A 27607-nucleotide genomic window follows, 5' to 3' on the forward strand; every position below is an offset into this window, starting at 1 on the left:
TCAGAGACACGAAGAAAAGCCTCTCTTTTTCTAAAGTAATTTCTATCCCCACTGTGGGGCTCGAACACACGACCCCAAGATCAAGAGTCTCATGCTCGGGGGTGCCTGGGTGGGTCAGTCGGTTAAGCATCTGACTTCGGCTCGGGTCATGATCTCATCGTTCCCAAGTTCCAGCCCGGCATCGGGCCCTGTGCTGACAGCTCAGAGCCTGGAGCCTGTTTCAGATTCTGTGTCTCCCTCTCTGTCTCTACCCCTCCCCCACTCGTGCTCTGTCTCTGTCTCAAAAATAAATAAAAATTTTTAAAAAAAATTAAAAAAAGGGGTGCCTGGGTGGCTCAGCCGGTTAAGCGTCCGACTTCGGCTCGGGTCATGATCTCGCGGTCCGTGAGTTCAAGCCCCGCGTCGGGCTCTGTGCTGACAGCTCGGAGCCTGGAGCCTGTTTCAGATTCTGTGTCTCCCTCTCTCTCTGACCCTCCCCCGTTCATGCTCTGTCTCTCCCTCTCTCAAAAATAAATAAATGTTAAAAAAAATTAAAAAAAAAAAGAGTCTCATGCTCTACCAACTTAGCCAGACAAGCACCCCAAGAAAGGCTGTTTTTTATTTTTTTAACGTTTATTTTTGAGAGACAGAGTCAGAGCGTGAGCAGGGAAGGGGCAGGCTCCAGGCTCCGAGCTGTCAGCACAGAGCCCAACGTGGGGCTCAAACCCACGAACTGTGAGATCATCACCCGAGCCGAAGTTGGACGCTTAATCAACTGAGCCACCCAGGCGCCCCTAGAAAGGTTGTTTCTAAAATGAAGACGCAGAATTCCTTTTAGTTGTGGCAGAATTAAAAAGCCTAAAAAGCAGTTGGAGCTTGGAAAGCCCAGTAGCATTCCTACCACCAGCAACACTGGAAAATATAATGAAATCAGAGACAATAGAAATCTCAGTTCGGGCGTCCATCCCTGGGTCGTGCGAGAGGCAGCCTTCCAAACTGGTTACCTGGCTGATTGAACAAGGACCCTTGAAGGTGCTCCATAATTTTCAGGGTCAAGTTCATATCCCTTCATCACATGATTTCACACACACACAGCCTGCCCTGGGTGTCTCGCTTATGCCTTGGAGCATCCGTCCCCTGCCCGTCCTCCTCTGCCAGGCTCTTTCCCACCCCACCGCTTCCATGGAGGCTCAGGGCAAGGCATGACTCTCTAAGAGGCATCCCAGGATGCGGCCCCTCATCTGTGGCCCCAGGCACCCTCTGGGCACGGACTACTCTGTATCATCCCTATTGATTAACTGGCCCATCCTGCCCAGTAGACTACCAACTCTGTAGGAGCAGGAATGAAGTAAAATGAAGATCCTCTCTCCATTTAACCCAAGTATCAGAAAAAGCATCAGCCTACGAGCAAGCGAATAACTTCAGGTCACAGGTTAAGGAGGCAAGAGGGATTGGTAGAGACTGGGGCAAAATGGAGAGTATATTTGTCCACTTGTCCTACGCAGCCAAGGGGGCAATTATTCCTCAGCTCCTGACACGCAGTCTGATTTTTCTTCTAAAGAAGCTAGAAATCAAGATTTGTGTGTGAAATTTCTCCAGTTTCTCAATGTGGCAACCACTTCTATTTTTGTAAACCACGGAGGCCAGAAAGCAGGGCCCTGGCTGGTCCCCAGTTGTAACCTCTTATCCAGAAGCAGGGGGGTGGGAAAGGGATGAAGAACCAAAACCAGCACACCAAGGTGATTCCAAAATAGAGATTTGTTTATTAAGGATCATTTAGTCTCTGCATAAAAATCACCAATTGTTCCTCAGTGGGTTTTTAACACACATCAATTCTTTTGGGGCTGCTCTGTTCGCCCCAACACTTTAAAAAATACAGCTCTTTTTAGCGCCAAGAAGGACAGTTAAGGCAGCGAGGCATTTTTCTTGGGTCTCAGTAGATGGAGGGTTCATCCTCTCCCCCTTGAGAGAGTTCACACAGTAGGTAGTTTCTTAGGTTGGAAAAGCTGTCCCTGAAGAAAATAACTATGCAGAAAAATGCAAATATAGTCACATAGGGCCACTCATTTGTGCCTGATAGCTTTAAAATAACCCTCCCCGTGGCCATCAAAGGCTTGCTGGTTGGTTTCGGCTATAAAAAAAACTGTCTGGCAAAAGACAGTAAGAAAGAGCAGTATCTTTAATGACTGTTGTGAGGTCGGGCTGTGCAAACCACATGAGAACACACGCCAGTTTGCTTTAAAAAAAAAAAAAAAAAATCCCACAACAGGGGCTCTGTGTAATTTCAGATCAAACTCCTCACGGTCCTTAAAATACCCAAAACATCATTCAGCCAGATCCTAAGGACACATGCTTCTTTTTCAAGGGAGGGGTGTGACACACAGTTCCCCCAGAGTTATGCTCTGCGTGGGGGGAGGAAAAAAACAAAAACAAACCTTAGAACTTGATTAGAAACATTAATTGATCTTTCCCACACTGAAATGAAGGGATAAAGTCAGTCTGTGCTGTTGTGAAATTCAAAGGAGATTCGGAAGTAGGATCGTTATTTATTGCTCCGTGAGGATAAACCCCCCAAAATGACTTAAAAGTAAAAACCTGGGCCGCCCGGCCCCTGCAGACCCCGGCCGGACTCTGGGCCGCTCCGGGGTGGGGGCACGCGGGCCGGTGCGGGCGGCCTGCCAGCTTGATTCACAGTGATTCGGGTTAGCTGGTTGCTGGGGTGCGCGTGCCTACACCTTGTAGTTGAGCTCGGCGTTCATCTTGGTGTACATCTCATAGATGACGTCGATGGTGGCCGTGTAGTTGACCAGGAAGAGACGGACCTTCTCCAGGCACTCTTCCTCTGTCACGTTCTGCCCCTTGGAGAGAGCTTTCAGGAAGTCAGACTTGTAGGGTGCCGCGTAGAGCGCTGCCTTGAGACGGGCGAGAGGGGAGGGGGCACAGAGTTAGGGGACCAGCAGGGGCCGCCAGGCGGGGCACAGTGGGGTTCTGGGAGGGGGTGTCCCCGAGGTCCCTGCTACTCATGGTGTCGGAAGGGAAAGGAAGAGGGAGATGTGTGTTCCCTTCTACCCCCGTGAGGGACAGCAGGAAGGACACCAGCTTCGGGGACAGACAGACCTGGGTTCAAATTCCAGCTTGTGCCGCCGACTAGCTGTGAGCCTTGAGCAAGTTACTTAGCCTCTCTGAGCCTCAGTTTCCTCATCTGTAAAATCGGGATGATAATGGCACCCACGGGCATCAGGTTGCTCTCGTAAGGATCAAGGAGGTTGTGCAAAGTACTCAGCATGACACCAGGCACACAGTAGGTGCTCAGCGTGGACGAGCCGCTTCCCTCTGGGTCCCCTGCTCTGGAGAAGGTGGACTGCTTCTTCAGAGACCGCACTTTCGGACCAGGGGAGAGGGCTGCTGACATGGACGGGGGCCTCTTTTCTCCTTCGGGGGGGGGGGGAGCTACACGTCCCTAAATTTCAAGGCTCCCCTGACACTTGAAAAGTACAGAGAACAGGTAACGTGCAGAATTGCAGAGCCAGAAAGAAAAGGTTGCAGCTGAGTCAGAAGCTTAGGCTAGGAGTTAGACAGGCTGGGGTGGGTATAAATAATAATATCATCCATACGAACAGCAGCAGTAAAGCTTTGATTTACTGAGTGTAAACCAGGCACCAAGCACTTTGTACATATTAACTCCTTTAATCTTTACTACAACCCTTGGAGGTGAGGCCTAGTTTACGCCCATTTGAAAGATGACGATGCTGAGGCTCAGGGAGGTGGAATCCCAGACCGCATCTTACTGTGTGACCTTAAGCGAGATAATTAACCAACCTCTCTGAGCACCAGATTCCTCATCTGTGAAATGGAGGTGAGGATGTGCGTTCGTGAAGAGTAGAATGTGTGGGCAGCCCGCCCTGGGCCAGGCACACAGGACATGCTGTTATCACTCAGGTGCGGGTTGCAAGGACTTTGTAGGGGGCAACACAGCGTGGGGGAGGGGGAGCAGGGCTTCATGGTACCCACCTGGGCCCTGCCCCCAGCCCCACCAGGGGGGACAGCCAGAGGTGGCTCAGCTCTTCCTGCCTGTACCCAGACTGGCTCCTGACCCAGCCTGTGCCTTGTGGGAAAGAGACCAGCCTGTTGGACCCCAGTTCTCAGGGGACAGAGGATGGGCTGCAGGGGAGGGTGGCCAGGACAGGCTGGGCCAGACGAGGGGCCAAGAGACGAGAGTTAGCCAGAAACAGCATGGGGGGCACCCCAAGGACCTCCTGACATCTTCCCGATGGGCCTCTCAGCTGGCGATCCTTGGGGCCCCCAGGCAACCAGGCTGGTGCTGAAGCCCCACTTCCAGAAACCCTGGCCAATGTCACCCCAACGTAAGCCACCAAGAGCCCTGTGGACCCGCGTCTCTTTAGCAGATGCCCTGGTGGGTACAGGAGCCCTTCTTCCCCTCCCTTCCCGGGGTGAGGATCCGGGCAGAATCCAAGGGGCCAAACAGGCCTGCCAGCCAGCGACCCTCGGTCTTCAAGAGTCTCCGCCAGGGTTGCTCCCACAGCCCCCCCCCCCCCCCCCCCCCCCCGGTCAGGCGTCACGGGACACTCAACGGAAACAGAGCACGGAGCAGCTCTAGGAACACCCACCGCGGCCACAGATGGGGCTGGGTGAGCGCACGTGACAGGGCCCCTGCGTGAGCCAGCCTCACCCCGAATAGGCTCAGCTGGGCCCAACCAGGTTCCCCAGGGCCGCGGCTAAGCCGTGGCAGGAGGGGGGCCGGCTCACCTGGAAGATCTTCTGCACGATCCAGCCGTGGTACTTCTTGAGGGCCATCTCGTAGGCCTTGGTGGCGTTGACGCGGATGAGGTTGGGGTGATTCTCGTCCCGCTCCCCGTCGCAGATGCTCTGGAGGAAGACTTGGATGAAGCGGAGGCCCCTGCGGCCCGGGGAGAGAGAGACGGCGCTTCAGGACCGGGCGCGCTCGGTCACGCGCTCGGCCACGCCGCGGGCACACCCCTGCACAGACCCTGACGCACTTGGACCCGAGCGCCCGCTCTGAGCCGCGGGTACGCACACACGCGCACGCGCACACACGCTCCCCGGTGGTGGTCACTCCTCAGGTGGTAGCTTCGACCCCGCTTACGTGTAACGTGACCAGCCGGCTCAGCGCGGCGGCTCCCGAGCACCTTGTCCAGAGGAGACCTGCCGCTGGCCGCTGGCCGCGCTCCCCGCCGGGCTGCGAGGTCTACGAGGCCGGGTCTGGGCCTGCCTTGCCCACTTCTGTGTCCACGCGGCCAGCCCCCGCCACGCGTCAGCTCGCGGACCACGGACTGTGGACACACTGACCGGCCCGCCTTGTGCCTGGACGCCCCGCCTCCACCACCGCCCCGAGCCACTGTCTACACCCTCCCGTGGCCGCTTGAGCCCCTCCTCCAGGCCCTTGAATGCACGGCATCTCATCTCCGGCTCCCTCGGCCCCAGGAGGCTAGGCTCGGCACAACCTGCCCGTTTCACAGAGGAGAACATCGAGGCACCCCCGAAAGGCTCAGGCAAAGGCCAGGATGTGAACCCCACTGTCTGACCCCGGAGCCCGACTCCTTCCTTCCCCATCCTTCCCTCTCCCCCGGAGTCCCTGGATGAGCTGCTCTGTTCCTTCTCTGCAGAGAGGTGGGGATCAGGCTGGCGGGGGATGAGGGGAGGCTTTTAGGGGCAGGAGCACTGGGACTAAAGGGTCTCTTTGTCACCTGTGAGGTAAAGGGAAGTCCTCCATACCTGAATCAGAGCCCTTAACCATCAGGGATCAGCCTGGGCTGTGGGACTGAGCCCAGGGGACAATCCCAGCCCCGTCCTGCTCGGCCACCTCTTCTGAGCCCCTGCCTCCCCACAGCCCTAATGACTGCCCCTCTACCCAGCAGCCGGGATGGGGTACCATCTGACCCTGTGGCTGAACACCTTCAGGGCCCTCGGTGGCTCCCCAGCACCCCGATCAGGCTGGGACTCACCTCTGTCCAATCCCACCTGGTCCCTCCCTGCTCCTGCCTCACATCCAGAACCTGTGAGACCAGACCCTCCCAGACTAGCAGGCACCGGGCCTCTCCTGCCCTCCCACCTCTCCAAGGCCTCGTCCTCCTGGGACCCTCCTGCTCAGTCCCAGAGACTCTGCCTGGCACCTCTCCTCCAGGAAGCCCTCCCTGACCTCTCTCTGCTCCAGGCACTGCTACCCTGCTGTCAGGATGCACCCACCAGCCAGATACCCTACTCAGGCTGTGGTATCTGAAGAGGAACCCCACTTGTTCGATGCGGCATCCCACACGCCCAGCACACAGCAGGTGCTTATTACGTGCTCAGCCAGTTGGTGTCTCCCTTCACCCGCCCTCCCAGTCACCCGGCTCTGCCCATGTCTGATCGGGACACGAACAATCTAACCGAGCTGAACATCACCATCTGCCTCGCTCCTCCTAAGAAACCAGCAGAACTTGCCGATGGATGAACCAGGGAGCAGGCCTCACCCAGGCCTGTGAGTCTCTCACCGAGAGACAAAAGTGGGTGGGGGTGGTCCCTAAAATATGCCGTGAGGGCGTTAACTGCAGCCCACCCACCCCCCTGACGTCCTCTCGGCTGCGCCCTCCAGGCGGCAGACTCTCTGCTCCATTTCACCGAAGAAGTATGTGGTGGGGAGAGGCGGCCGGCTGGGGCTGGGGAGAGACACAGGGGAGGAGCACCCTTCCTGACTCCAGGCCCAAGAGAGGGCAACACTAGGAACATCCGTGGGGCGGAGTACGTGCCTGGCTTCATGGCAGCTGCCAGTGGTGTCTACACAGCTAAAGGAGAATTCTGTGGCTGGTAGAGAGCTGTGTGAGCTCAGCCAGCCAGCTGCCCGGGCTCTCTCAGCCTCGGTGGTCTTATCTGTGAGATCAGAACAACTGGATGTGGGGTCAAGTATCTGCTGGAAGGATGATATATATATATATAGTGATTATGAGCGTTCTCAAGTTTGGGGTAAGACTGTCTGGGTTCAAATCCCCTATCAGGGTACCCTGCCTCCAGCCCATGGGACAATTCTGTGCAAATCAGAGAGAGTGCCTTCTCCTCAAGACACTGTATTCCTGTCAAGAAGCTCTCATAAAGTCAAACCTGGCACGTGCATGATGCAACCAGCCCTAGATAGGACACCTTTGTGCAGTGTACAACCTGCACGACTGTGCTTGGCCATTGGAGTCCAGCTCTGACCCTGTGACCTGGGCACATTATTTGGCCTCCAGAGCCCCAGTGGCCTCCCCCTGTGAGATGGGGATCCTCATCACACCTAACTCACAGCACACAAAATACGATCAGACGTAAAAAAACGATTAGAACGACATCTAGAGTATGCACTCACTTGCTATGCCTCTGATGGGACTGGAACAAGGGAGCATCACCAGCAGGGGGGCCTTGGCCCTTTGGACACTTTTTCTCAGCATTTCACACACGTGAAAGGAACGGGGGTGGCCTCGGAGGGCAACGGTAGGGTTGGACACTCCTAGTCTGCAGAGCAGGGCCCCCAGGGCTGCACGGCCACACACGCCCTGCCCCCCAAGCCCATCACCTTTTCAGCCACATCAGCGCCAGCGTGGCTCCCACTTTGGGCCACTCTGCTCCGTACATTTCCTTCTCCACCTCCAGGATGTTCTGCAGGGTCCGGAATTTGGCCGGGTTGCTGTCGTACACGGCTTTGATTTTCTGAAACAGAGCACACGGGGTTCTCCCTTGGAAAGGCCGTCCCCACAGACAGACGGCCCCCACGCCTGGTCAGGGAGCACCCCTCTCCTTCCCACCCGCGCCAGCACCAGCAGCGGGGGCTTGTGCCAGTAACCACATGACAGCAACTACCATGACTGTTCACGTTTACCGAGCACCTTCCGTGAGCCGGGAGGGTTGGCAAAGCCCTTTATGGGCGCTACTCTACTGGATCCTCCCAGTGATCCTGATGTTGCTGTCATGATCCCCGTTTGCAGTGGGGAAAGCGAGGCTCAGACAGGGGAAGGGATAGCTGGCAGCGGGATCCGCCATAGACCGGTTCCAGGGTCCATGCTCTCCAACCACGATCGATGGCGCCTCAGACCCTGAGCATCGGAAGTGGACGGTCGCTTTGGGATTCAAAGATGTCCGGGAACAAGGCTCCTGAATCGGAGCCAGGCACTTTGGATCTGAATCCCACCTCTGCTCCTTCCTTGCTGTGTGACCTTAGGTGAGCCCTTCCACCCCGCTGAGCCCCGGCTTCCTCGTCTGTAAAATGGGGATAATGACAGACCAGCCTCAAAGGGCCGCTGGGCTGACAAAATGAGACAATCCAGCGTGGCCAAGGGGCAGGCCAGGCCGTACGTGGATCCTCACGGGGAGAAGGGCAGTGGCTGGGTGACGGCAGTCCAGGGGATGACCCAGGAATGGGGAGGGGGGAAGGGCCGAGCCAATGCACCCGTGGACTTTGGCGTTTACTTCTTATTTGGTCGGGGTGGATACGAGAACCAGGAGGTTCCTTCCCAGGTCAACCCTTCAGACGGTCATCCCCGTCAGGCTGTGACTGCGGGGTATATGATTTCAAAGGAGCACCAAGAGCCCTGGGCCAGATGACCTGGGGGCCAAGCCTGTTTTCCACGTCTCCTTCCTGTTCCTCAACCTGGGGAGCCTGCAGCCAGGAGCAGGGCACTGGTGACTAATGCAGGTTCACAGTCCCAGTGGAGGTTCCGGGCTGTGGCTGCTGGGCCAAGTACATACCGTGATGTTGCCACTTATGTCTGCCTTGATGGGAGTAAACACTGGGGACCCGAGGCAATCTGGGGACAAAACCAGAAGAGAGATTCAGATTCCCAACAAGGAGGAGATTCGGGAACTCCATAGGCCACAGACGCCAGGGAACAGGAAGGCAGTTCACTTGGTGTGTTTAGGGACGAGCGGAGCTGTTTATAGGTGGTAGGAAGGCTTGTGGGCGAGTTAATTTGGAGCGGTGGGCTCCAGCTGAGACCAGTTTCTTGTTGCAGGACTTGTCAGAGCCTTTAAAATCCAACTGGAATATCTAGGGGGCAAATCCTTTTATCCACAGCGCCCTTTGTTCTTGGACAGCACTGCCCAGAACTCTCTGCAGTGATGGAAATGTTCTATATCTGCGTTAATATAGACCCCATGTGGCTACCGAGCACTTGAAATGTGGTGTGACTGAGGAACTGAATTTGTAATTTTACTTGACTTTCATTCATTGAAATGTAACTAGCACACGTGGCCGGTGGCTACCATATTGATCAGCACAGCTGTATACAGTACCTTGCAGAAATAATGTTCTGACAAACCCCTCTTGGCCAACAAGGCAGATCACCGCTAATAGACCAGCTGGCCAGGAGGCAGTCTGAGGAATCTTATGAGGCAGAAGGGCCAGATTTATTAAAAATGACCTTCTCGGGCGCCTGGGTGGCTCAGTCGGTTAAGGGTCCGACTTCGGCTCAGGTCATGATCTCGCGTTTCATGGGTTTGAGCCCCGCATCGGGTTCTGTGCTGACAGCTCAGAGCCGGGAGCCCCTGCTCCCGAATCTGTGTCTCCCTCTCTCTCTGCCCCTCCCCTGCTCACGCTCTGTCTCTCTCTCTCTCAAAAATAAATAAACATTAAAAAAAAATTTTTTTTAATGACCTTCTCATTCACCGGCCTGTAAGAGAGAAAGAAACTGGCGACGCAGAGGCTCCACGGTTCGGAGACCCAGCCTCCGAGCCCGGGAGAACACGTCAGCAATGGGGTCCCAGTCACTTAACACAGCGTGAGGGACTCGGGCTCAACCTCCACCCTGCTCTGCAGGCACTGGCCTCAGCCTTCCCATCTAGCCAGTGGGGCAACAGGACCGATCAGAGATGCCGCGGGCAGGACTTGAAAGAACCCACCTCCAAGGCGCACGTTTTGTTTATGTCTGGAATCGGAATGTTCTTAATTGGAGGGGGTTTTCCCTTCTTGGTGTTACTGGTGACACCGTTTTTTGTCTTTGTTTTTGAAGTTTATTTATTTTGAGAGTGAGAGAGTGAGCGAGAGGGAGAGCACGGGTGGGGGAGGGGCAGCGAGAGAAGAAGAGAGAGAGAGAATCCCAAGCAGGCTGCACTATGCCAGCACAGAGCCAGCCTCCGGGTTCAAACTCACGAACCATGAGACCGTGACCTGAGCAGAAACCAAGAGTTGGACGCTTAACCAACTGAGCCACCCAGGTGCCCCGCCAGTGACACCTTTGAGTGGATGAAAGGCAGACCTCGAAATGGGCAGGGCCTGGGACTCTGAGCAGCCTGCCCCCCTCCTTTCCCTCCTTTGTGACCCTCTGGCACTGTCGTGAGGACCTGAGACACCCCACAGGTCAGAGCCCCTTGCTGAGGGCTTGGCGTGGAGGAAACACGCAGGGAACGGCTGGTTCCCTCGTGAGCAGGTTCAGCGTGACCCTCACCCTCAGAGCCTGAAGCCAGCTGTGCTCCCCCAACACATTCTTCCCCACCTCATTGCTGTGTCGAGAGACCACAGGGCCCCGGGGACACAGACGCCCGAGCAGGCCACCGTGGGTACCCACGGGAGGGACATGCCAGACTCTCCTCGCCCGGCAGGTCAGGCAGGGGCCTCTGTGTGCACGCCACCTTGGCCGCACGGGAGCAGAGGCTTGGGGGAGGGGCAGCTGCAGACTGAATTCCACCCAAGGTGACCCGGCACACCTGGCCAGCCATCTGGAACAGTCCAAGCACAGCTGTTAAAAGAGGTGCATTGGGGAAATGGCTTTAGACACTATAAATGAAATACCCCAGAAGCCAGTGGAAAGAAAGTGGGGAAGGCATCCAGACAGAGGGGGTTTGTTTGAATCCTGTCCCGGCTAAACCCCAGTTGAGCAAGTCTCCTCGCCTGGGTGCCTCGGTTTCCTCTCATGTGAAATGGGGCAGTAATAGTACTTAATTCATAGGACTGTCACAGGAATTAAAAAACCACGTACTGGACGCATTTAGCAGAGTGCCCAGTGCACGAACACTCAATAAGATGGATTTTGACCATGTTCACGACTTCAAGCTCCGTGGTCCTGCAAACGTCAGCCAGCTGTGCTCAGAAGCCACGGGCCCTGCGGAATCTCTGTCCAACGGGAACACGCTTGGACTGTACCCACATCCCTCTATCCTCTGCCTTCTTGAGGCCCCTCGTCAGGCCCAGGGCAGGCTTCAGGCACAGAATCCTCGGGCTGACTGGCCAGCCTTCTGTCATCCACTGGGCTTCTCTCCCGTGCCTGTGGGGCCAGACCTCCTTCCACGGGGCCGTGCAGGTGCGGCTCCCGGGTGCTGGGCTGGGGGTCCAGACGGCCTGCCCCACTTAATCCTGAGCACTCGGGCCTCCCAAACTACCCCATCCCAATCTTTCATCTTGCCTGACGCACCACTGACTTCATCCAGCAGGGACGGTCGTGGAATTTGCTAACCCTGGAGCACGTTACTACGGGCTACAGCAAAGGACAAGGCGTTCTGGACTTAAATAGTAATGCAAGCAAGCCAGTCGCAGTGACTGTTCCCTCTTGACTGTGCAGCCAGGGGTCACCAATGCTGACCCTCACAGGGGCCAGACGGGTCCCCTGGATGTGCTGCATGGGGACTGACTGCTCCTCAGCTCTGGCTGATGGCTTCATGTCCTCATCCTCCAAAAATGCATAATGTCCAAAGATACAGGGTGAACTGATGGATGGACAGGTGCAGTAAAATATTAATGGCAGAATGCAGGTGGTGGGTGTGCAAATATGCACTGTTAAAATTCTTTCAATTTTACCTTATGTTTGAAAATTGTCGGGGCACCTGGGTGGCTCAGTGCGTTAAGCGTCCAACTTTGGATCAGGTCGTAATCTCACGGTTCCGTGGGCTTGAGCCCCACATCAGGCTGAGTGCTGACAGCGCAGAGCCTGGAGCCTGCTTTGGATTGTGTCTCCCTCTCTCTCTGCCCCTCCCCTGCCTGCACTCTCTGTCTCTCTCTCTCTCTCAAAAAATAAATAAACATTTAAAAATTAGGAAAAAACTTGTAGCATTTAACATGCTGGGGGAAAAGTCAGGGCTTGTGTTTTTTGTGGGGGTTTTTTTGCTCATAAAGTCGTATTTTTTCCTTTTACTTGTTTTCCGAGTCCGTTTCACGGTGCTTGTGGTTCCACGTGTCATTCTATTTACCACCCATCTCCCCCTTGGACTTGAGCTCTGAGAGGGCGGGGACCTGGTCACCTGGGTCCCCCCTCCCCCCTGCCCTGTGCCCCCTGTGCCCAGCATGCATGGCACGAATGAGTGGCCCGACGGTGGAAACTTCCCTCCAGTCCCACTTTCTGTCCACCCACTGGTGGTGCCGATTGACCCGACGTGTGGTTCTAGAGGCACCCATACCACCAAGATGGCGGAGAATACGGGGAGGGGATGGGGCCCCAGTTTCTCTGAAAAGGAGAACGTAGGAAGACCGGCCCTGGGGGGCCGCACGACGTGGGGAGGCATCATACGTGCCAACTGAGCGCTCGGTCCCGTGTGATCGCTTTCCCCGCTACGGGCCGAGTCGAGGAGAACCTTCCATGGGAGAACGTACAGACCCGGGGCTCCGGAACCACTCATTGCCAACCACGCATGGGCGGTTTACGGGCCTGTCCCAGTGACACAGGTCATTGAGCATGCATTTCAGAGACGCAGAAAAATGTTATCTGGCCTCCTCGGCTCTGAAAAGAGCTCTTGTGCAGTTTCTGAGCAGTCCTGCCCCGGTGGCAGGGAGAAAGGCTTTTTGTTTCACGTTCTCCTGACAGTGCGCTATGCGGGTCACGAGGCCGCTGTGGTCAGCAGGAGCCGGGCCCTGGGAGCAGTGGCTATTGTGTGCCGTGGCCACCACGCAGGGACACAGCTTCTGCTCCACCGGGGAGGGCAGGGATGCAGGGCCTAAGTGTACTTCTGGAGCGGGGAGCGGAGGAGGAGCTGAGAGGGACGGTGGGGGGTGGGGGGGTGGGCGGACCCCAGGAGAGAGGGGTGGGGAGGCTGACCCCAGAGTCCACTTCCAGCAGGAGAGGCATCTCTGTGCACACACAGACGCGCACGTCGGGGTCAGTTTCGGAGCACCTGGGAGCAGGGAGGAGGCGGTGTGGTGCTCTGAGGTTCTGGGTTCAGGTCCCAGGTCTGTGACTTTGGACAAGTGACTTAACCGTGCCAGGCTCAGGTCCCTCACTGTCCGCAGCCCACAGGTGCTGTGTGCAGGTGCAGTTGAGGCTGAAACCTGCTTCAACATGACCCGCTAAAAGTTCCGGGCTTGTCTGTCTTTGGTGTCGTCCAAGGCCGCCAGGCCCAGAAAAGTCAAGGGACTTGCCTAGGGTCACAAAGAGGAAGCCAGGCACTCAGACGGAATTACAGAACCAGGGCTGGTTCCACTTCTCCCTCACCTTTCTTTCTAGAATGGTCCCAGCCAGGTGAACTCACCAAAAAGGAGAGTACTCTGACAGGAAAACCAGAAGATGATTTTAATCGCCAAGCACACGGTGGCCTTTTGAATAGTTTAAACTCAGCCTGGCCCCTGCTCTGGGCAGACTGTGACACTACCCAGCCTTACCTTTCCTACAGAATGTAGCCGTGCCCCAAAATTACCTTTCTTGTTTTACCAGTTTTGCAGATATACCTCCAAGTTGGTTTTTATTGTTGTCAGCAAACAGACTCTTTAAAATGCCATCCAGAAGCCCTCTGCCAAAAGGGAGGGAGGGAGTTTGGATGGTTTCCTAGTTCCTCATCTTACCTCCAGGGAGAAAGGAAGTTGTGAAAGTTGTGAGAGTTTCTTTCTCCGTGAAAGAAAGAAAGAAAGAAAGAAAGAGAAAGAAAGAAAGAAAGAAAGAAAGAGAAAGAAAGAAAGAAAGAAAAAAGAAGAGAAAGGGAAAGAAAGAAAGAAAGAGGGAGAGAGAGAGAAAGAAAGAAAGAAAGAGGGAGAGAGAGAGAAAGAAAGAGAGAAAGAAAGAAAGAAAGAGGGAGAGAGAAAGAAAGAAAGAAAGAGGGAGAGAGAGAGAAAGAAAGAGAGAAAGAAAGAAAGAGGGAGAGAGAAAGAAAGAAAGAAAGAGGGAGAGAGAGAGAAAGAGAGAAAGAAAGAGGGAGAGAGGAAGAAAGAAAGAAAGAAAGAAGAGAGAGGGAAAGAAAGGAGAGAGAGAGAGAGAGAGAAAGAAAGAAAAGGGAAAGAGAGTAAGAAAGAAAGAAAGGAGAGAGAGAAAGAAAGAAAGAAAGAGAAAGGGGAAAGGAAAGAGAAAGGGAAAGAAAGGAGAGAGAGAAAGAAAGAAAGAGAGAAAGGGAAAGAGAGAGAGAGAAAGAAAGAAAGGAGAGACAGAGAAAGAGAGGAAAAGAAAGAAAGGAGAGAAAGAGAAAGAAAGAGGGAGAGAGAGAGAGAAAGAAAGGAGAGAGAGAGAAAGAAAGAGAGAGAGGGAAAGAAAAAAAGAAAGAGAGAGAGAAAGAAAGAAAAAGGGAAAGAAAGGAGAAAAAGAGAAAGAAAGAGGGAGAGAGAGAGAAAGAAAGAGGGAGAGAGAAAGAAAGAAAGAGGAAAGGAAAGGATAAGCTAGAACTCCAACGTCTTACTCCATAGGACCACTCCTAATGGGCACAGATTCTAAATACAGATAAGCCTTGGTTATCTGGAATATGTGGCAAATGGCCACTTCTGTTTGGTGTGGAAGGTTTTTCTAAGCATGCTACTCAATCCAGAAGGCATAAGGAAAATACCACAAAGCTGATTACAAAACCCAGAAACCTCTTACATGGGGCATGAGGAGATATCCCATCACTAATCACAGGCAAACAACAAACTGATGGTCGGAGGGCTGGTCTGTGAAACAAACCATAGACTAAAGATAATTATCCTTAATAGGTAAAGAGCTCTGATAAATCAATAAGAAACAGCCGAACCTGATAGAAAAATGGCATAACATAGAACAACAAAATGTCTTACCTTGACAATAAAAAGAAGATAAAATTAAAACGGCGAAATATTTTTTAGCTGTCTAATGTAACGAATGCCCCAACCTTCTCTAGTTCAACCACTCTGGATGAAATGCATCAAAATGTAACACAAATGTCCCTGCTTTCGTATACCAAGCCATGCATGGTTTTCTAAACAGGGCCATCATCGATGATAGGAATTATGATAAAGGTGTGAGCCAGTAACCTCACAGGCCCACTGAACCCTTCACTAAATGGCTCTACGTGGCATTTTCAGGTTTTCAGGACCATGTTGCCTAATCGAAAAGAAATTGTTCTTGACGGGCAAGGAGCACCACTCCCTCCTGCTTCCTCTGTAGCGCTTTCATTCTGCTAGATACTTGGGAAACAAATAACGAAGGGGGTCAGCATCAAGGTCAAGCGTTTTGTGCATGACCTCCGTGACGATTCTGGCTGGACAACCTCCTACCTGGGATTCACCAGGGTTCAGAGGAAGGAGGTTGCCCAGAGAGCAGAATGCCCCACAAGCCATCGGTCACCATATGCCACCCAGAATCAGACTCGTTCCTGCTTTTTCCGGCTTCAACGTGGTTGGAAAGCAACAGTTGTTACGAACGCTCTGAGCACGACCACAGCACATATGCAAGCTTCCCCATGACACCTGCCGGACACTGGGCAACAGGGCGACTGAACTGCCCTGCCTGGATCCCCCTCTCATTCCATCTCAGGAATAATTTTGGCAGAGGAATAAAAAGCACTCCTCTTCCTAGACACAAGGCTTTGCTTTCAGCCTGTGTGATTCAGGATGGAAACCCCGACCCCAACCAATACTTACTTCAAAAAGGAAGAACAGGATGCCTGTGTCGTTGATGCTAGGAGCCTGGTTTAGGAAGGTTCTATTTCATTTTTTTTTTAACGTTTTTATTTATTTTTGAGATAGGGAGAGACAGAGCATGAACGGGGGAGGGTCAGAGAGAGAGGGAGACACAGAATCTGAAACAGGCTCCAGACTCTGAGCTGTCAGGACAGAGCCCGACGCGGGGCTCAAACTCCCAGACCGCGAGATCGTGACCTGAGCCGAAGTCAGACGCTTAACCGACTGAGCCACCCAGGCGCCCCATGAAGGTTCTATTTCAAATTCAATTTTTTTTTTTTCAGTAGCTGGATAATTAGGTTCCATTGTTAAAGATACGGGGCAGATTAACTTTACAGGTCCTGGGTTTTCAAGGACCATAATGGGAGGCACTCAAATTACAGCCGATGGAAGTGAATCATTTATCAATCCACAGGCATGTGGTGTGTGTGTGATGGCTCAGTCTATACTAAGGCCTGCTTTGAGAATGCCCACCTTCCTAAAACTAAGACTTCTCGAGATAAGGCATTTTATTGTTTTGTGAATTGTCGTTTTTAAAATTTTTACTGTCTAGAGAGGAAAGGATGTTTACAAAACAATCCTGTGGCACCCAGGTGGCCCAGAGGGTTAAGCGCCCGACTCTTTGATTTCAGCTCAGGTCACGATCTCATGGGTCGTGGACTTGAGCCCTGTGTTGGGCTCTCTGCTGTCAGCGCAGAGCCCGCTTTGGTTCTTCCATCTCTCTCTCTCTCTCTCTCTCCCTCTCTCTCTCTCTGCCCCACCCCACTGTCTCAAAAATAAATATTTAAAAACAAAAGAAAACCAATCCAAAACACTGGTTATAAATTAAAAATCACCTCTATGGCATGCCAACTCCCTTTGTCCACAGTTGTCCCCTTCAACAAAAGCCACCCCTGAAGTGGGGATGTGGCTGGGAAACTCATTTTTCTCTACTTGTTGTGTGGCCTGGGAGAAATCAGTTAACCTCTCTGAGCCGCGGCTTCCTCATTTGTAAAATGAGGCTGACAACGGACCCCACCTCAGGACCTCACCTCATCGGGTTGCTGGGAGGCTTAAATGAGGTGTTGTTTAAAGGGCTTTGCACGGTCTCTGGCACCTAGTAAATGCTCAGGAAAAAAGAAAGTATTCTTTATGCTTATTATTATTATTATTATTTATAACATCATTTTCATCTTTCTCAACAGACAAAGCTTTTCTTCAGAGAGGAAATCCAGAGAAGAAGGCTCCCAATGACTGAGAAATCACAGAAGAAAGAGAGTAAGGGAGGGAGGAGAGAAAGTGGAGCCTACTGATGGATATGGATACAATTAGCAGGAAACCTCCTGTCATAAAATAAGGACTTCAAATGTACTCCAGACCATTAAAAAAAAAAAACGGGCTCTCAGACGAGAGTGGAGTGAGGGAACTTGGGGGAACAGCACGGCAGAAAATGAATCACTTCCGAGCACAGGAAAGTGTGAGCTGGCTGGTTTTTATAGGACCCTGGAGAGGGCGGATCAGCTGTAATGACTTAAAAGCTCAGATACAGTTAACACGCTAACCAAAAAGAAAAAAAAAAAAAAAAAAAGCCCCCGATACAAGTAACACTGTAAGAAAGCAACAAAAGGAGTGAACATCCACCCAGGCGGTTTTTAAACTGAAACAATGAAACCTAAGACCAGAGCCCCTCCAGGAGGCTCACTGAAACCAGCTGCTTGGCCAGATGGGGATTTCCTAGCATTCCCCTCCCCCACTCCCAAAGAGTGGGGGAAGGTCCAGAAACCAGAAACGGGGCTACTTCTGCCCAGAGTAAGACCTCCCGGGTCTTTGAGTGCTGCCCTCCCTTATCACAGGCCCACTTCTCAGCCCCGTGGACCACTTCCCAGCTGTGCCGACCTGGTCAACCTGGTTCCCCACTCGGAACCTCGGTTTCTTCTTCTGTAAAATGGTGCTACTCCTTCCGAATTCGTAAGGTCATTAAAAGGCTTAGAAATGAGACAGAGGCTCGTTCAAAGCTCGGCACGTGGGCGCCACTCAAGACAAGAGTCACGCTAGCTGTGATCGGGGTCGTGCGTTATATTTTACAAAGCCCTCTGTCACTCGCTCTTCCCATTCCCTTTCAGGTCGACACCTCTGGACAACTCCGCTCTGCTGGATGCACTGCTGGGCCCCGGGAGGGCCTGACCTCTGCCCCTGAGGGATTCGCAGTGGGGCACTGTTCCTCCAAGCAGCCCTGTGCTGGAGGTGAGGCAGGCCTGGATGAGCTAGCAAGAGACAGAGAGGACACTTTCCCTCCTACTTCTCCATTTGAGTCCCTCTGGGAGCAGAAGCCAGACTTCAGTCCTTGACCTCAGGGCCAGACTTTTCTGAACCTGGGGACGAGGAGGATCTACTCGCAGTCACTGGAGGACAAAGCAGGCGGGCACCGGTGGTCTGTGCTCCGCGCTGGTCTCTGGATGTTATAAATGAGGGTGCTGGAGCGGTCTCAGACCAGCAGCTGGCCCCAAGCCCTGCCCGTCGGTCACCGGACCCACAGATGGGAGAGACAGCTTCTTTCTGGAAATCTTTGTTTCTTTGCCAAGGGCTGTGTGGCAGTGTCTGAAGGCCTGAGGCCATCCGTCCTATCTGGGCAAAGATGAAGCGATTCTGGGCGCTGAGCACCAAAATCATTTGGGAAGGTCACCTCCATCCTTCTTGGGAGGCCAAGCCCAGTCGGGGCTGGAGGCCTAGAGAGGGGATGAACTCAGGCGTGGACACGGCCTTGGCACCGTGGAACCAGGACTCAAGCTCGCGTGGGCTCGGCCTGCCGCCAGGGCCCGTGTTTCTTCCCATTCATCTACCTATGATTTTCAGAGCAAGGCCTTCAGCAGACAACGGACCCAAGTTCAAAGTGACTTCTCCCGGTTGAGCCTCAAAAGCAGCCAACTCACAGCTGTCGCAGACACAACCGGCTAACACAGGGGAGTCAGCGGCATCTCTTTCATCAGGGGTCATGCAGATCTTCCCTGGGCCAGGTGAGATCATGAGCGTGACACATCAGAAGGACATCGGGCACACAGTAGGTGCTCCTCAAGTCTAGTGGCCCCCCACCCACTACCTGCAAAGGCACTACCAGCCACTAAGAGTCTCCTGGCAGTTTCAAAATTGCAAAACCCTATTGCAGAAAGTGTATTTTTGGCCTCTTCCTCCCACAGGGACACAGTTTCCTCTAAAAGCGTCCCTCACAGGCACACAGTCTATGTCCGGTCCCTACAGAATCCAGCCTTCAACAGACACTCAACCAAAATGATAACAAACCTGTATAGTAAGACGGTTTAATCCAGTTTCTTGCTCATCTTTCTTGCGCTATTAGCTTTAAAACACCGCAGAGATCTGATAGGTGGTCCCGAGTCCCAGAAGGTACTTGTTGCCCTGGGGCAGATAACTTCCCTCAAAGATGGGGAGCTTCTTACTCCCAGGCCAAGGGGTGTTAAGTGGGGCTGGTTCCCAGGCGGTTAACGCCATGTTCCAATTACAGGAGAAGCTGACCGGTTTGGGATGACTGGGTGACTTCTATATCCCAGTCATTCAAATTTGCATTCAAATGAGCGAGGGTTGTGGGCCCAGCTTGGAGGGCCAATTAGGAGGCAAACACCCGGGAGGAAAGGCATCTTGAACCAGTCACTGTGCCCCCTGGACTCTTTAGTGGCCATGCAGGTGGCTCCACGCGGGGCAGAAGGGGGTTTCTCCTCTGCCGGACAGGAAGCCAGGACAGCAAGCAGGCACGTGGCCAAGACCGCTGCATAAGGAATCCTGAGGCCTGAGGCCCGAGTTCTGGTTTGACCTGAGCTGTGGCTGGGCTCCAATGGTTACCCCCTGGCTGTGTGACCCTGGGCATGTCACCTAACCTCTCGGGCATCAGTTTCTCTGGCTGTATAACAAGAAGATAATTCTGTCCTTCTGGGCTGCCACTGTCCCCCCCCCCCCCCCCAAATAGAGCGAGCACTGAACCAAAGGGATGGGAAATCACTCTTTCTGGGGTTTCCCCTACGACTATTTAATGAGCACCAGATACCTGTTAAGGCCTGATTCTCTGAACGTCCATTTAATTACATAAGAGATCTGAAGGAAGAAAAATCATCCCCAGAAAGTGGATGTCAAGAACTGAGAGACAGAGATCATTCCCTTCAGCTTCTGCATCTTTAGTTTCTCCCTAAACAGTGAGAACAGACAGGCGTGACGTCATGCACCACGTCCGACTGACCTGGAACAGCGTGTTAAGAAAAGCACCGAGGTTGGGGCGCCTGGGTGGCGCAGTCGGTTAAGCGTCCGACTTCAGCCAGGTCACGATCTCGCGGCCCGTGAGTTCGAGCCCCACGTCAGGCTCTAGGCTGATGGCTCAGAGCCTGGAGCCTGTTTCCGAATCTGTGTCTCCCTCTCTCTCTGCCCCTCCCGCGTTCATGCTCTGTCTCCCTCTGTCCCAAAAATAAATAAACGTTGAAAAAAAAAAAAATTTAAGAAAAACACCGAGGCTGTGTCTAGACTAGAAGGGAGAGAGCGGTATCATGACTGATTAATAATGCCATGTCTGCCATGGGTACGGTTTATGAGTTATGTATTTTTTTAAATTTATTCATTTATTACTATTTTAAAAAACTTTTAATGTTTATATTTATTTTTGAGAGAGAGAGCGGGGGCAGGGGAGGGGCAGAGAGAGAGGGAGACACAGATTCTGAAACAGGCTCCAGGCTCTGAGCTGGCAGCACAGAGCCTGACGCGGGGCTCGAACTCACGAACCCTGAGATCATGACCTGAGCTGAAGTTGGCCGCCTAACTGACTGAGCCACCCAGGCGCCCCGTCAGTTATGTATTTTAATTCAGAAAGAGAGAGAAAAGCAAAATTTCTTCTAGAAAGAACCCAGAAAAAACAAAACAAAACAAAACAAAAAAAAACATGGGAATGGAACCAAAAGCATTCACTCAGCAAATATCACCAGCTCACCTGGGGCCAGGCGCTGAAATAGCTCAAAGTCACAGAATGTGATAGGTTCTGTGGTAGTCTAAGGGAGTCAGGAAAGACTTTCCGGATGAGGTGACTTTCCCGTAGGGATAAGCAGAGCCCAGCCAGGCCAAAGGAAGGTGGTAGGCTGGAGAGGAGGAGGGGTGTGCCGGGCAGAGGCAAGTGACGGCATGGCACCACTTGTGGGGCTGCAAGCCATCCAGAGAGGCTACAACACAGATTTCAAGGTGGGGTAATAGGGAGCCACCGAGGCTTCTAGGCAGGGAGTGACCAGATGAAATGACATCCCTGTCTCTCCCTCCCCCTCTCCCACTGCCTCCGCCCTCTAATTGTTAGTACTGTAGAACATTGCTGCATAATTGACCTAAAAGATGAGAGAGCAAGCCTCACAGAAGTCAGTTGCAAGCTGATCACTCAGACATGAGATCCAATTACTGGGTCAAGGTGGAGAAAGAAGCCGGACAAGGGGCTGGACTCTAAGTGGACATAGTAAAGCCTGTACCACGCCAGAGGTTCAGGCCAGAGATAAGGACGAAGGGCTAGCCCAAGATGTGGACGCTCTAAGCCACACCAGGCCCGCAGCCCGAGGAATCAGCATTCACCCGGGCTGACCAACTCTGTCACAAACCACACCCGACAAAAGTGAAAGAAATGTGATTGCTCTAAAAGCTTTCGCATCCTTCAACCCAGCAATTTCACTTCTAAAAATTACAAATAATGAAAGATGTACACGAAGAAACATATACGAGGATGTTCACTGCAGCGTTGTTTACGAGAGTTGTTTACGAGAGCAGACCACAAGAGAAGCGATGTGGGTGGCCCACAGCAGGGGACTGGTTAATTAAAGGATGACCACATTCAAACAAAGGAATTCTAAGCAGCTGTGACAAATGGTGACAGGCATGGGAAGATGGTCATGCTATACAGTGGGCGGAAAAAAGCAACTTATGCATTTTCCCTTAAGACGGACAAAAATGAGTCCAATAGGAAAGTATTTCGGAATGTCAACAGAGATGCTCTCAAAATAAAAACAAGCAAACCAAAAAACCCGACCTTAAAAGGTTCTGAGAGGATTAGAGTACTAGCACATCATAAGTGTGCAACAGATGACAGGGAGATTTTTATTTATCATTTCTTCTTGCAAAGTTTTTCCTTCGATACACAGATCTTCCTTACAGCATTCAATACTTTTTAAAAACACAGCTTTCTGGGGCGCCCGGGTGGCTCAGTCGGCCGAGCTCCCGACTTCGGCTCAGAGATCATGATCTCGCAGTTCGTGAGTTCGAGCCCCACATCGAGCTCGCTGCTGTCGGAGAGGAGCCTGCTTGGGATCCTCTGTCCCCCTCCCTCTGCCCCTCCCCCACCTGCGCTCTCTCAAAAATAAATATTTAAAGCAAAACAAAACAGCTTTCAGCCCTTTGCCCTATTTATATGAAGAACAGTGGTTCTCAAACCAGATTTTGTCTCCTCGCACAAGTCATTGTCCCAACTTGGGGAGAGGGAGGTGTTACTGGCATCTAGTAGGTAGAGGCCAGGGATGCCACTAAATGCACAGGACGGCGCCCACCACAAACAATGATCCTGCCTCAACCGTCAGCCGTGCCATGGTGGAGAGACCCTGATTTAGAGGGAAGCGTGGCTGCAACCTATTTCAGACTTCTTGCATCCACTAAGCCAGACCTGCCCCATTCAAGAAGACACACGCAAGCCACCCGGATCATCCAGGTGACCACACGCCCCCAAGATGAGACAGAGCCCCTGTGTTAGAGCCCACGGTGGATCTCAATGGACCCCTGAGTCCCAGAGAAAAGCCACTGGTGGGAGCATCCTCCTAAACCTGAAATCCTCAGGAGAAAACTCTTCTCCCAGACAAACACAATGGTTCAAAATGGATTATCACATTTTTTTTTAAGAGGGCTAAGAATTATTCTGTGTGGGCCAACCCACGGAGGCTTCTGTATAAGTGGGGCCTCTGTCAACAGATGTGCTGCCCCACGGCACATGGCTCACAGCAAAGACAAGGGTCCTTTCAGATCAGAGGAAGGGAGGAGGGGATGCTCTTCAGCCCTGGCATCCTGGCCCTGCTGGCTCCAGGGGCCACCGTCCCCTCTCCTCTAAAAGCAGCCAGATGATCGCATCCGGTGAGGGTGCCCCCAACTGCAGAACCGTAGTACGGGCACCTTTGCCGAAGATAAAGAGATTAACTTGGGGTTTCTCACCTCGACAAGGGAAACATTTGGGGCTGGATCAATTCTTTGTGGTGAAGTTGTCCTCTGCATCGTAGGGTATTTTGCGGCATATGCCTGGCCTCTACCCACTGAATGCCAGCAGCACCTCCCTGCACGCCACCCCCCCCAGCCCCGCCCAACACACACACACACACGCACACGCACACGCACACGCACGCACAAGCTGTGACAAACAAAAATGGCTCTAGACATTGCCAGCTGTCCCCTGAGGGGCAAAACCGCCCTCAGTGGAGAACCATTAGCTTAAACAGATTCTGAATCCTTGTCCAGGGCAAGCTGGCTGAGTCCTGCCAATGTTCACAGAACAAGAGGTGGTGGGGGGTGGGGGGAGGCATGCAAATAAAAAGTTCCTCAGTGCCAAAGCCAGTGAGTTCCCGAGCCCCTGCCTGGAGAGTCAGTGTTATTTCAACACTGAGATAACCGATAAGAACATTTCAGACACTCCATGAGGATGGGCTAAGCACCTACTATGTGCCAGGCACTGTTCTGGGTACTGAGGGTGCAGCTGCGGACATAAAAGGCCAAGACCCTGCTCTCGGGTTGCTAACCCAGGTCTGAGGATCATACGAACCAGGTGACTGCACTCACTCAAACCCTGATTAATCATCTACTATGTGAAGGAACCAAAAGTGGACCAAGGAACTGATGCGATAACCGCTCCCCCCACAGCTAAGATCCACTTGGCATTTAAGGCCTCACAGCTTTACACACATTAACGCCCTCGCAGCTAGCCTGAGAAATCAGCAAACCCATTTCACAGATGGGGACCACCCACTTCGGGGTAATGGGAGTGGCTGTCCGTGTGCCAGATCTCTTCAGCCCCAGGTCAGTGTTAAGGTTCTGTCAGTTTGTGGGTTACAGCTGAACTCTGTCCTGGGGACGGGTATCTTCCTGCAAGGCCACCGAGTGAATGAGCAGGGCAAGGCGCAGAGCAAGCCCACATGGAAGGGTCAGGTTGCACCTTTAGCCAGGACCCGAAAGGCAAAGGGCAGCAGCCGGAGGTATTGTCTTCTATTTCCCATTTTCCATCCAGGGCCTGGGCCGGGCTCAGGGAGGTGAGGAAGGACGCTCTGAAACTGACTTAGCGACCGCCTTCCTCATGCTCCCCCAGCCTTCCTGGACCTGCCATATGAGGCAGGGGTCTTCTTCCAGAGCCCATGCCAAGCACTCTGTGTCTGACGTCACCCCACAAAGCAGCTTCCCCTGACCTGACCCCTGTTCTAAATGGAGGAAAAACTTTAGGTGGTTCCCCCTAGAAAGGGGTGCCAGAGTTTCGCGAATCCCTCTTCAAAACCTCCCTCCTCATCCTTCCTCCCTTGGAGCAGGGGTGGGGTGTCTTTGATCTGGAATGGGGGAATTCTGAGGAAAGAAGGGTTCACACCTGCGAGGGGGAGGCTGGAGAATGTAAGGAAAAGAGAGGGCTTATGGAATGGGAGGGTTATGTTAAGGGGAGGGAGTTGAAAGCCATTCTGAAAAGCAAGAAGGGAATGATAGGGTGAGGGATACAGGATTTGGGGTTGAAGGGGCGGGATGCTTTCGGGAAGATGGGAGGATTGGAAGTGTCAGGGGTGTCTGGGGGAGAGGGATGACTGGGGGAGCCCAAGGAAGTGGAGAACTGGCGCGGCGGGAGGGGGGTGGGCATCTTAAGGAAACGGTGGAGTGTGAGGTGGTGGAGATGAAGGAGTGGAGTGTCTGGAGGAGACGAAGGATCTGGGGGTGTCGGGAGAGGGAGAACCTGGGGTGCCTGTAAGGAAAGGGGGTCTTGGGTGCTTGGGGAAATAGGATCTGGAGTGTCCGGGAGAGGGACGGCTGGAGGATGCTCGGGAGAAGGGGGGTTCGGGTGCATCTGGGAGCGCTCCGGAGAAGAGCTGCGGGCTGGCTCCCCCATTCACCCCTGCTCACCGAAGAAGGGCGGCAGGTGGGACACCGCCTCGAGGAAGGGCCCCGTCTCGATCTGCTTGTCCGCGGGCAGCGGCTTCAGCAGGTGCTCGGCCAGCAGCGCCATTTCGGGGTCGAGGCCGGCGGTGATGCCCCAGCCGGCGCCGCGGGCGTCCACGCCGCCCCCCGGGCCGCCGCCGTCAGCGCTGGGGCCGTCACTGCCGCCCGCCGCAGACTCAGGGGACGCCAGCGTCGCCACTTCCGCCCTCGCCGCGCCCGCGTAGCCGAGCGCTCAGCGCCGCCCGCAGGCCAAGCGCCTAAGCGTCCAGACGCGCCGCCCCGCCCCCACCCGCCCGCGCCAATCCGCGCCCGCCGTCGCGCCCGCCCGTCCAATCCGCGCCCGTCGTCGCCCGCCTCCCCGCCGCCATTGGTCAGGGGGCGGGGCCGGCCAGTCCGGCCTGAAAGCGCGCGGACTCGCCAGTCTAGGTCCGCCCAGGTGAGCCGCTCCCAGGTGTTCCCTGCGGCCCTGGCGGCGTGTTCCCCCTCCGCCCCCAACCCGGGCGGACCGGCTCGGGCCGGGTCCTCGCCTGATGGGGGCGTAGAGCTGCCCAGGTCACAACTCCACTCACCTGCCAGCCCAACTTTACAGCCCAACACAGCCAGCGCCCCCGAGGACACCTGCTTCCCCAAGAACAGAGCCTGTCTGTCCTCCAACAGCCCCAAGCAACCTGTTGGACGCTGTTCGGGTCGCAGTTCTCTTTAGCTGCAACCAATGGGGACGTTTGACTGTTCTTCAATGATCTTTCACCTGTTGGACGCTGCTCAAGTCACAAGTTTAACTCGGCCATGCCTAGCTAAGACTCCCGTTTCCTGAAATCTGGGGTCCTGTCTGACCTGAACGGTCTGATGTTACCTAAGGGACCTGGCCCAGTTTACCATCCAACTCAACCACCATCAGACTGAACCCTTGTTTCCCCAAACCTAACCTCAGACCAATAGCCCAGGATACATGCTTGTCACCACTTGGAGCACAATTCACATCAGCCACAACTCACCTAGATCCTTGTGTTCTAAAACCCAACACCCATCTTCTCCAAAAAAATCTAGCACACAGTTGTTGAGAGCTTCTCATTCATTCTGGAATTAATATTTACTTGTGCCCAGTCTGTGCCGTGCACGGTGCTAGGTAGGAATTGTGGATAAAAGGTGTGAATAGTACAGCAAAATTCCTGCTCTTGTGATGCTGGCTTTCTAGTTTGGGAGACAATACCATACGATACACAAGTAAGACAATTTCGGACACTCATACCTATAAATGAAGAAAATAAAACAGCAGAATGTCAGAGGGTGACTGAGGGAGATAGGATGTAGGAGGTTTGGACAATAAGTATCTACGAAGAGCTGAGATCTGAAGGAGTATTAGGAGACAGCCAGAGTGGCTGGAGCATATGTGCAAAAGCCTTAAGGTGACAAAGAGCTTGGGTGTGTGCAAGCAACCGGCGGGGGGGGAAGGGAGGGTATGAGAGTGGAGAGATAGGAGTTTAGCTAAGGCAGGTGAGCAGGGGCATGTTGGGTTAGGTAGGGGGTGATACAGAGTTTGGACTTCATGTTAAGGGCAATGAGAAATCACTAGTGCCAGAAAAATCATTGCTAAACTATATGAAATATTCTTAATTTAGTCTTTCAGGAGGCAGATGGGAGAAGAGAGAGACTGTTCCACATCAAGGCTATAACCCAAGTGCAGTTGGGAAGTGAGGGGGTCTGTCTGAGGGAGACAAAGCTATCATCATTCTTGCTCATGACACAGATCTTGACATGCCCCACCAAGTCAGATCTCTCACTGATAGGAACCCAAGTCATCAACCTTGGCTTGTTCCCACCCCACCCAACCTCCCCACCTCAGGCATCTTAAGATACCATCTCCTTGAAGCCTCACCATCCTACCCAGCACCCTGACCCAGTGCCAGTACCCCACCCACCTTTCAGACACCTCCATCAATTCCACAGAGAGATCACAACCTACTACGAGGACCTCCAGCATCAGACAACACCCTGATTTCTCAACTTGCGGCATCCCAGCCAAACCACCCAGAGACTATGGCCACTACAAGAAATTCAGGTCTAGGGGTGCCTGGGTGGCTCAGCTGGTTGAGCGTCCGCCTCTTGATTTTGGCTCAAGTTGTGGCCTCACGGTTGTAGGATCGAGCACTGCGCTGAGCGTGGAACCTACTTGAGATTCTCTCTCTCCCTCTCTCTCTCTGCGCCCCCCACCAAATAAATAAATAAACATTAAAAAAAGAAATTCAAGTCTATAAGAATTGTCTTGCCATGGAACATATATTTAATGTGCTGAGAAAGGTCATTGCTCTTGGCTCATAGAGTATCTTGAAAGTTCATCTATCGACCCATCTTGCCTACCCAGCCAGCCAGCCAGCCAACAAATGTTTTAAGTACCTGCTCTGGGTGATTCCCATAGTTTATCATAGAGGTTGGGCTGGTCCCAGGGGGCAGGCTGGTAGCATCATGGATGCTGTGGGCTAGGTTTTATACAGTAAGGAGTGGTGGGGACTGTGGAGAAGAGGTCACCGGGCCCATCTAAAGGGCGGTGTGGCTGTTCACCTAGCCACTCATTGCCCAAAATTGTTAGCATTTCAGATTTCTCAAGAAGTCAGAAACCTAGAATAGGGGGTAAAATCTCTTGATTTTTAGGTATTGGCAGCT

At 53.3% G+C, this 27607-nt stretch overlaps 1 protein-coding gene and 2 long non-coding RNA genes across 3 annotated transcripts; 1 reads left to right on the forward strand and 2 right to left on the reverse strand.

Annotated features, from left to right (window-relative positions):
• Window positions 1-1720: 1720 nt before the first annotated feature.
• Window positions 1721-25213, reverse strand: LOC123587360 (glycolipid transfer protein). Its single transcript, XM_045457056.1, has 5 exons — window positions 24911-25213; window positions 8716-8774; window positions 7547-7680; window positions 4747-4897; window positions 1721-2891 (listed from the first exon to the last, which is right to left on the reverse strand). Exons 1-5 carry the CDS (start codon window positions 25011-25013, stop codon window positions 2709-2711), a joined length of 630 nt encoding a protein of 209 aa, XP_045313012.1. The 5' UTR covers window positions 25014-25213; the 3' UTR covers window positions 1721-2708.
• Window positions 12017-13866, reverse strand: LOC123587361. Its single transcript, XR_006707261.1, has 2 exons — window positions 13582-13866; window positions 12017-13306 (listed from the first exon to the last, which is right to left on the reverse strand). It is a non-coding gene; the product is annotated as an uncharacterized LOC123587361 (long non-coding RNA).
• On the forward strand, window positions 19896-20388 carry LOC123587362. Its single transcript, XR_006707262.1, has 2 exons — window positions 19896-20033; window positions 20271-20388. It is a non-coding gene; the product is annotated as an uncharacterized LOC123587362 (long non-coding RNA).
• Window positions 25214-27607: the final 2394 nt, after the last annotated feature.

This window comes from Leopardus geoffroyi, chromosome D3 (assembly GCF_018350155.1).
Source record: "Leopardus geoffroyi isolate Oge1 chromosome D3, O.geoffroyi_Oge1_pat1.0, whole genome shotgun sequence".
NCBI lineage: Eukaryota > Metazoa > Chordata > Mammalia > Carnivora > Felidae > Leopardus > Leopardus geoffroyi.

Coding starts and splice junctions, on each gene's coding strand:
- LOC123587360 (XM_045457056.1), bottom strand. CDS start 25,013: ATGGCGCTGCTGGCCGAGCACCTGCTGAAGCCGCTGCCCGCGGACAAG. Junction 7,681..8,715: donor ACATAAGTGGCAACATCACG/GTATGTACTTGG, acceptor GCTCTGTTTCAG/AAAATCAAAGCCGTGTACGA. Junction 4,898..7,546: donor GCGCTGATGTGGCTGAAAAG/GTGATGGGCTTG, acceptor CCCGGGCCGCAG/GGGCCTCCGCTTCATCCAAG.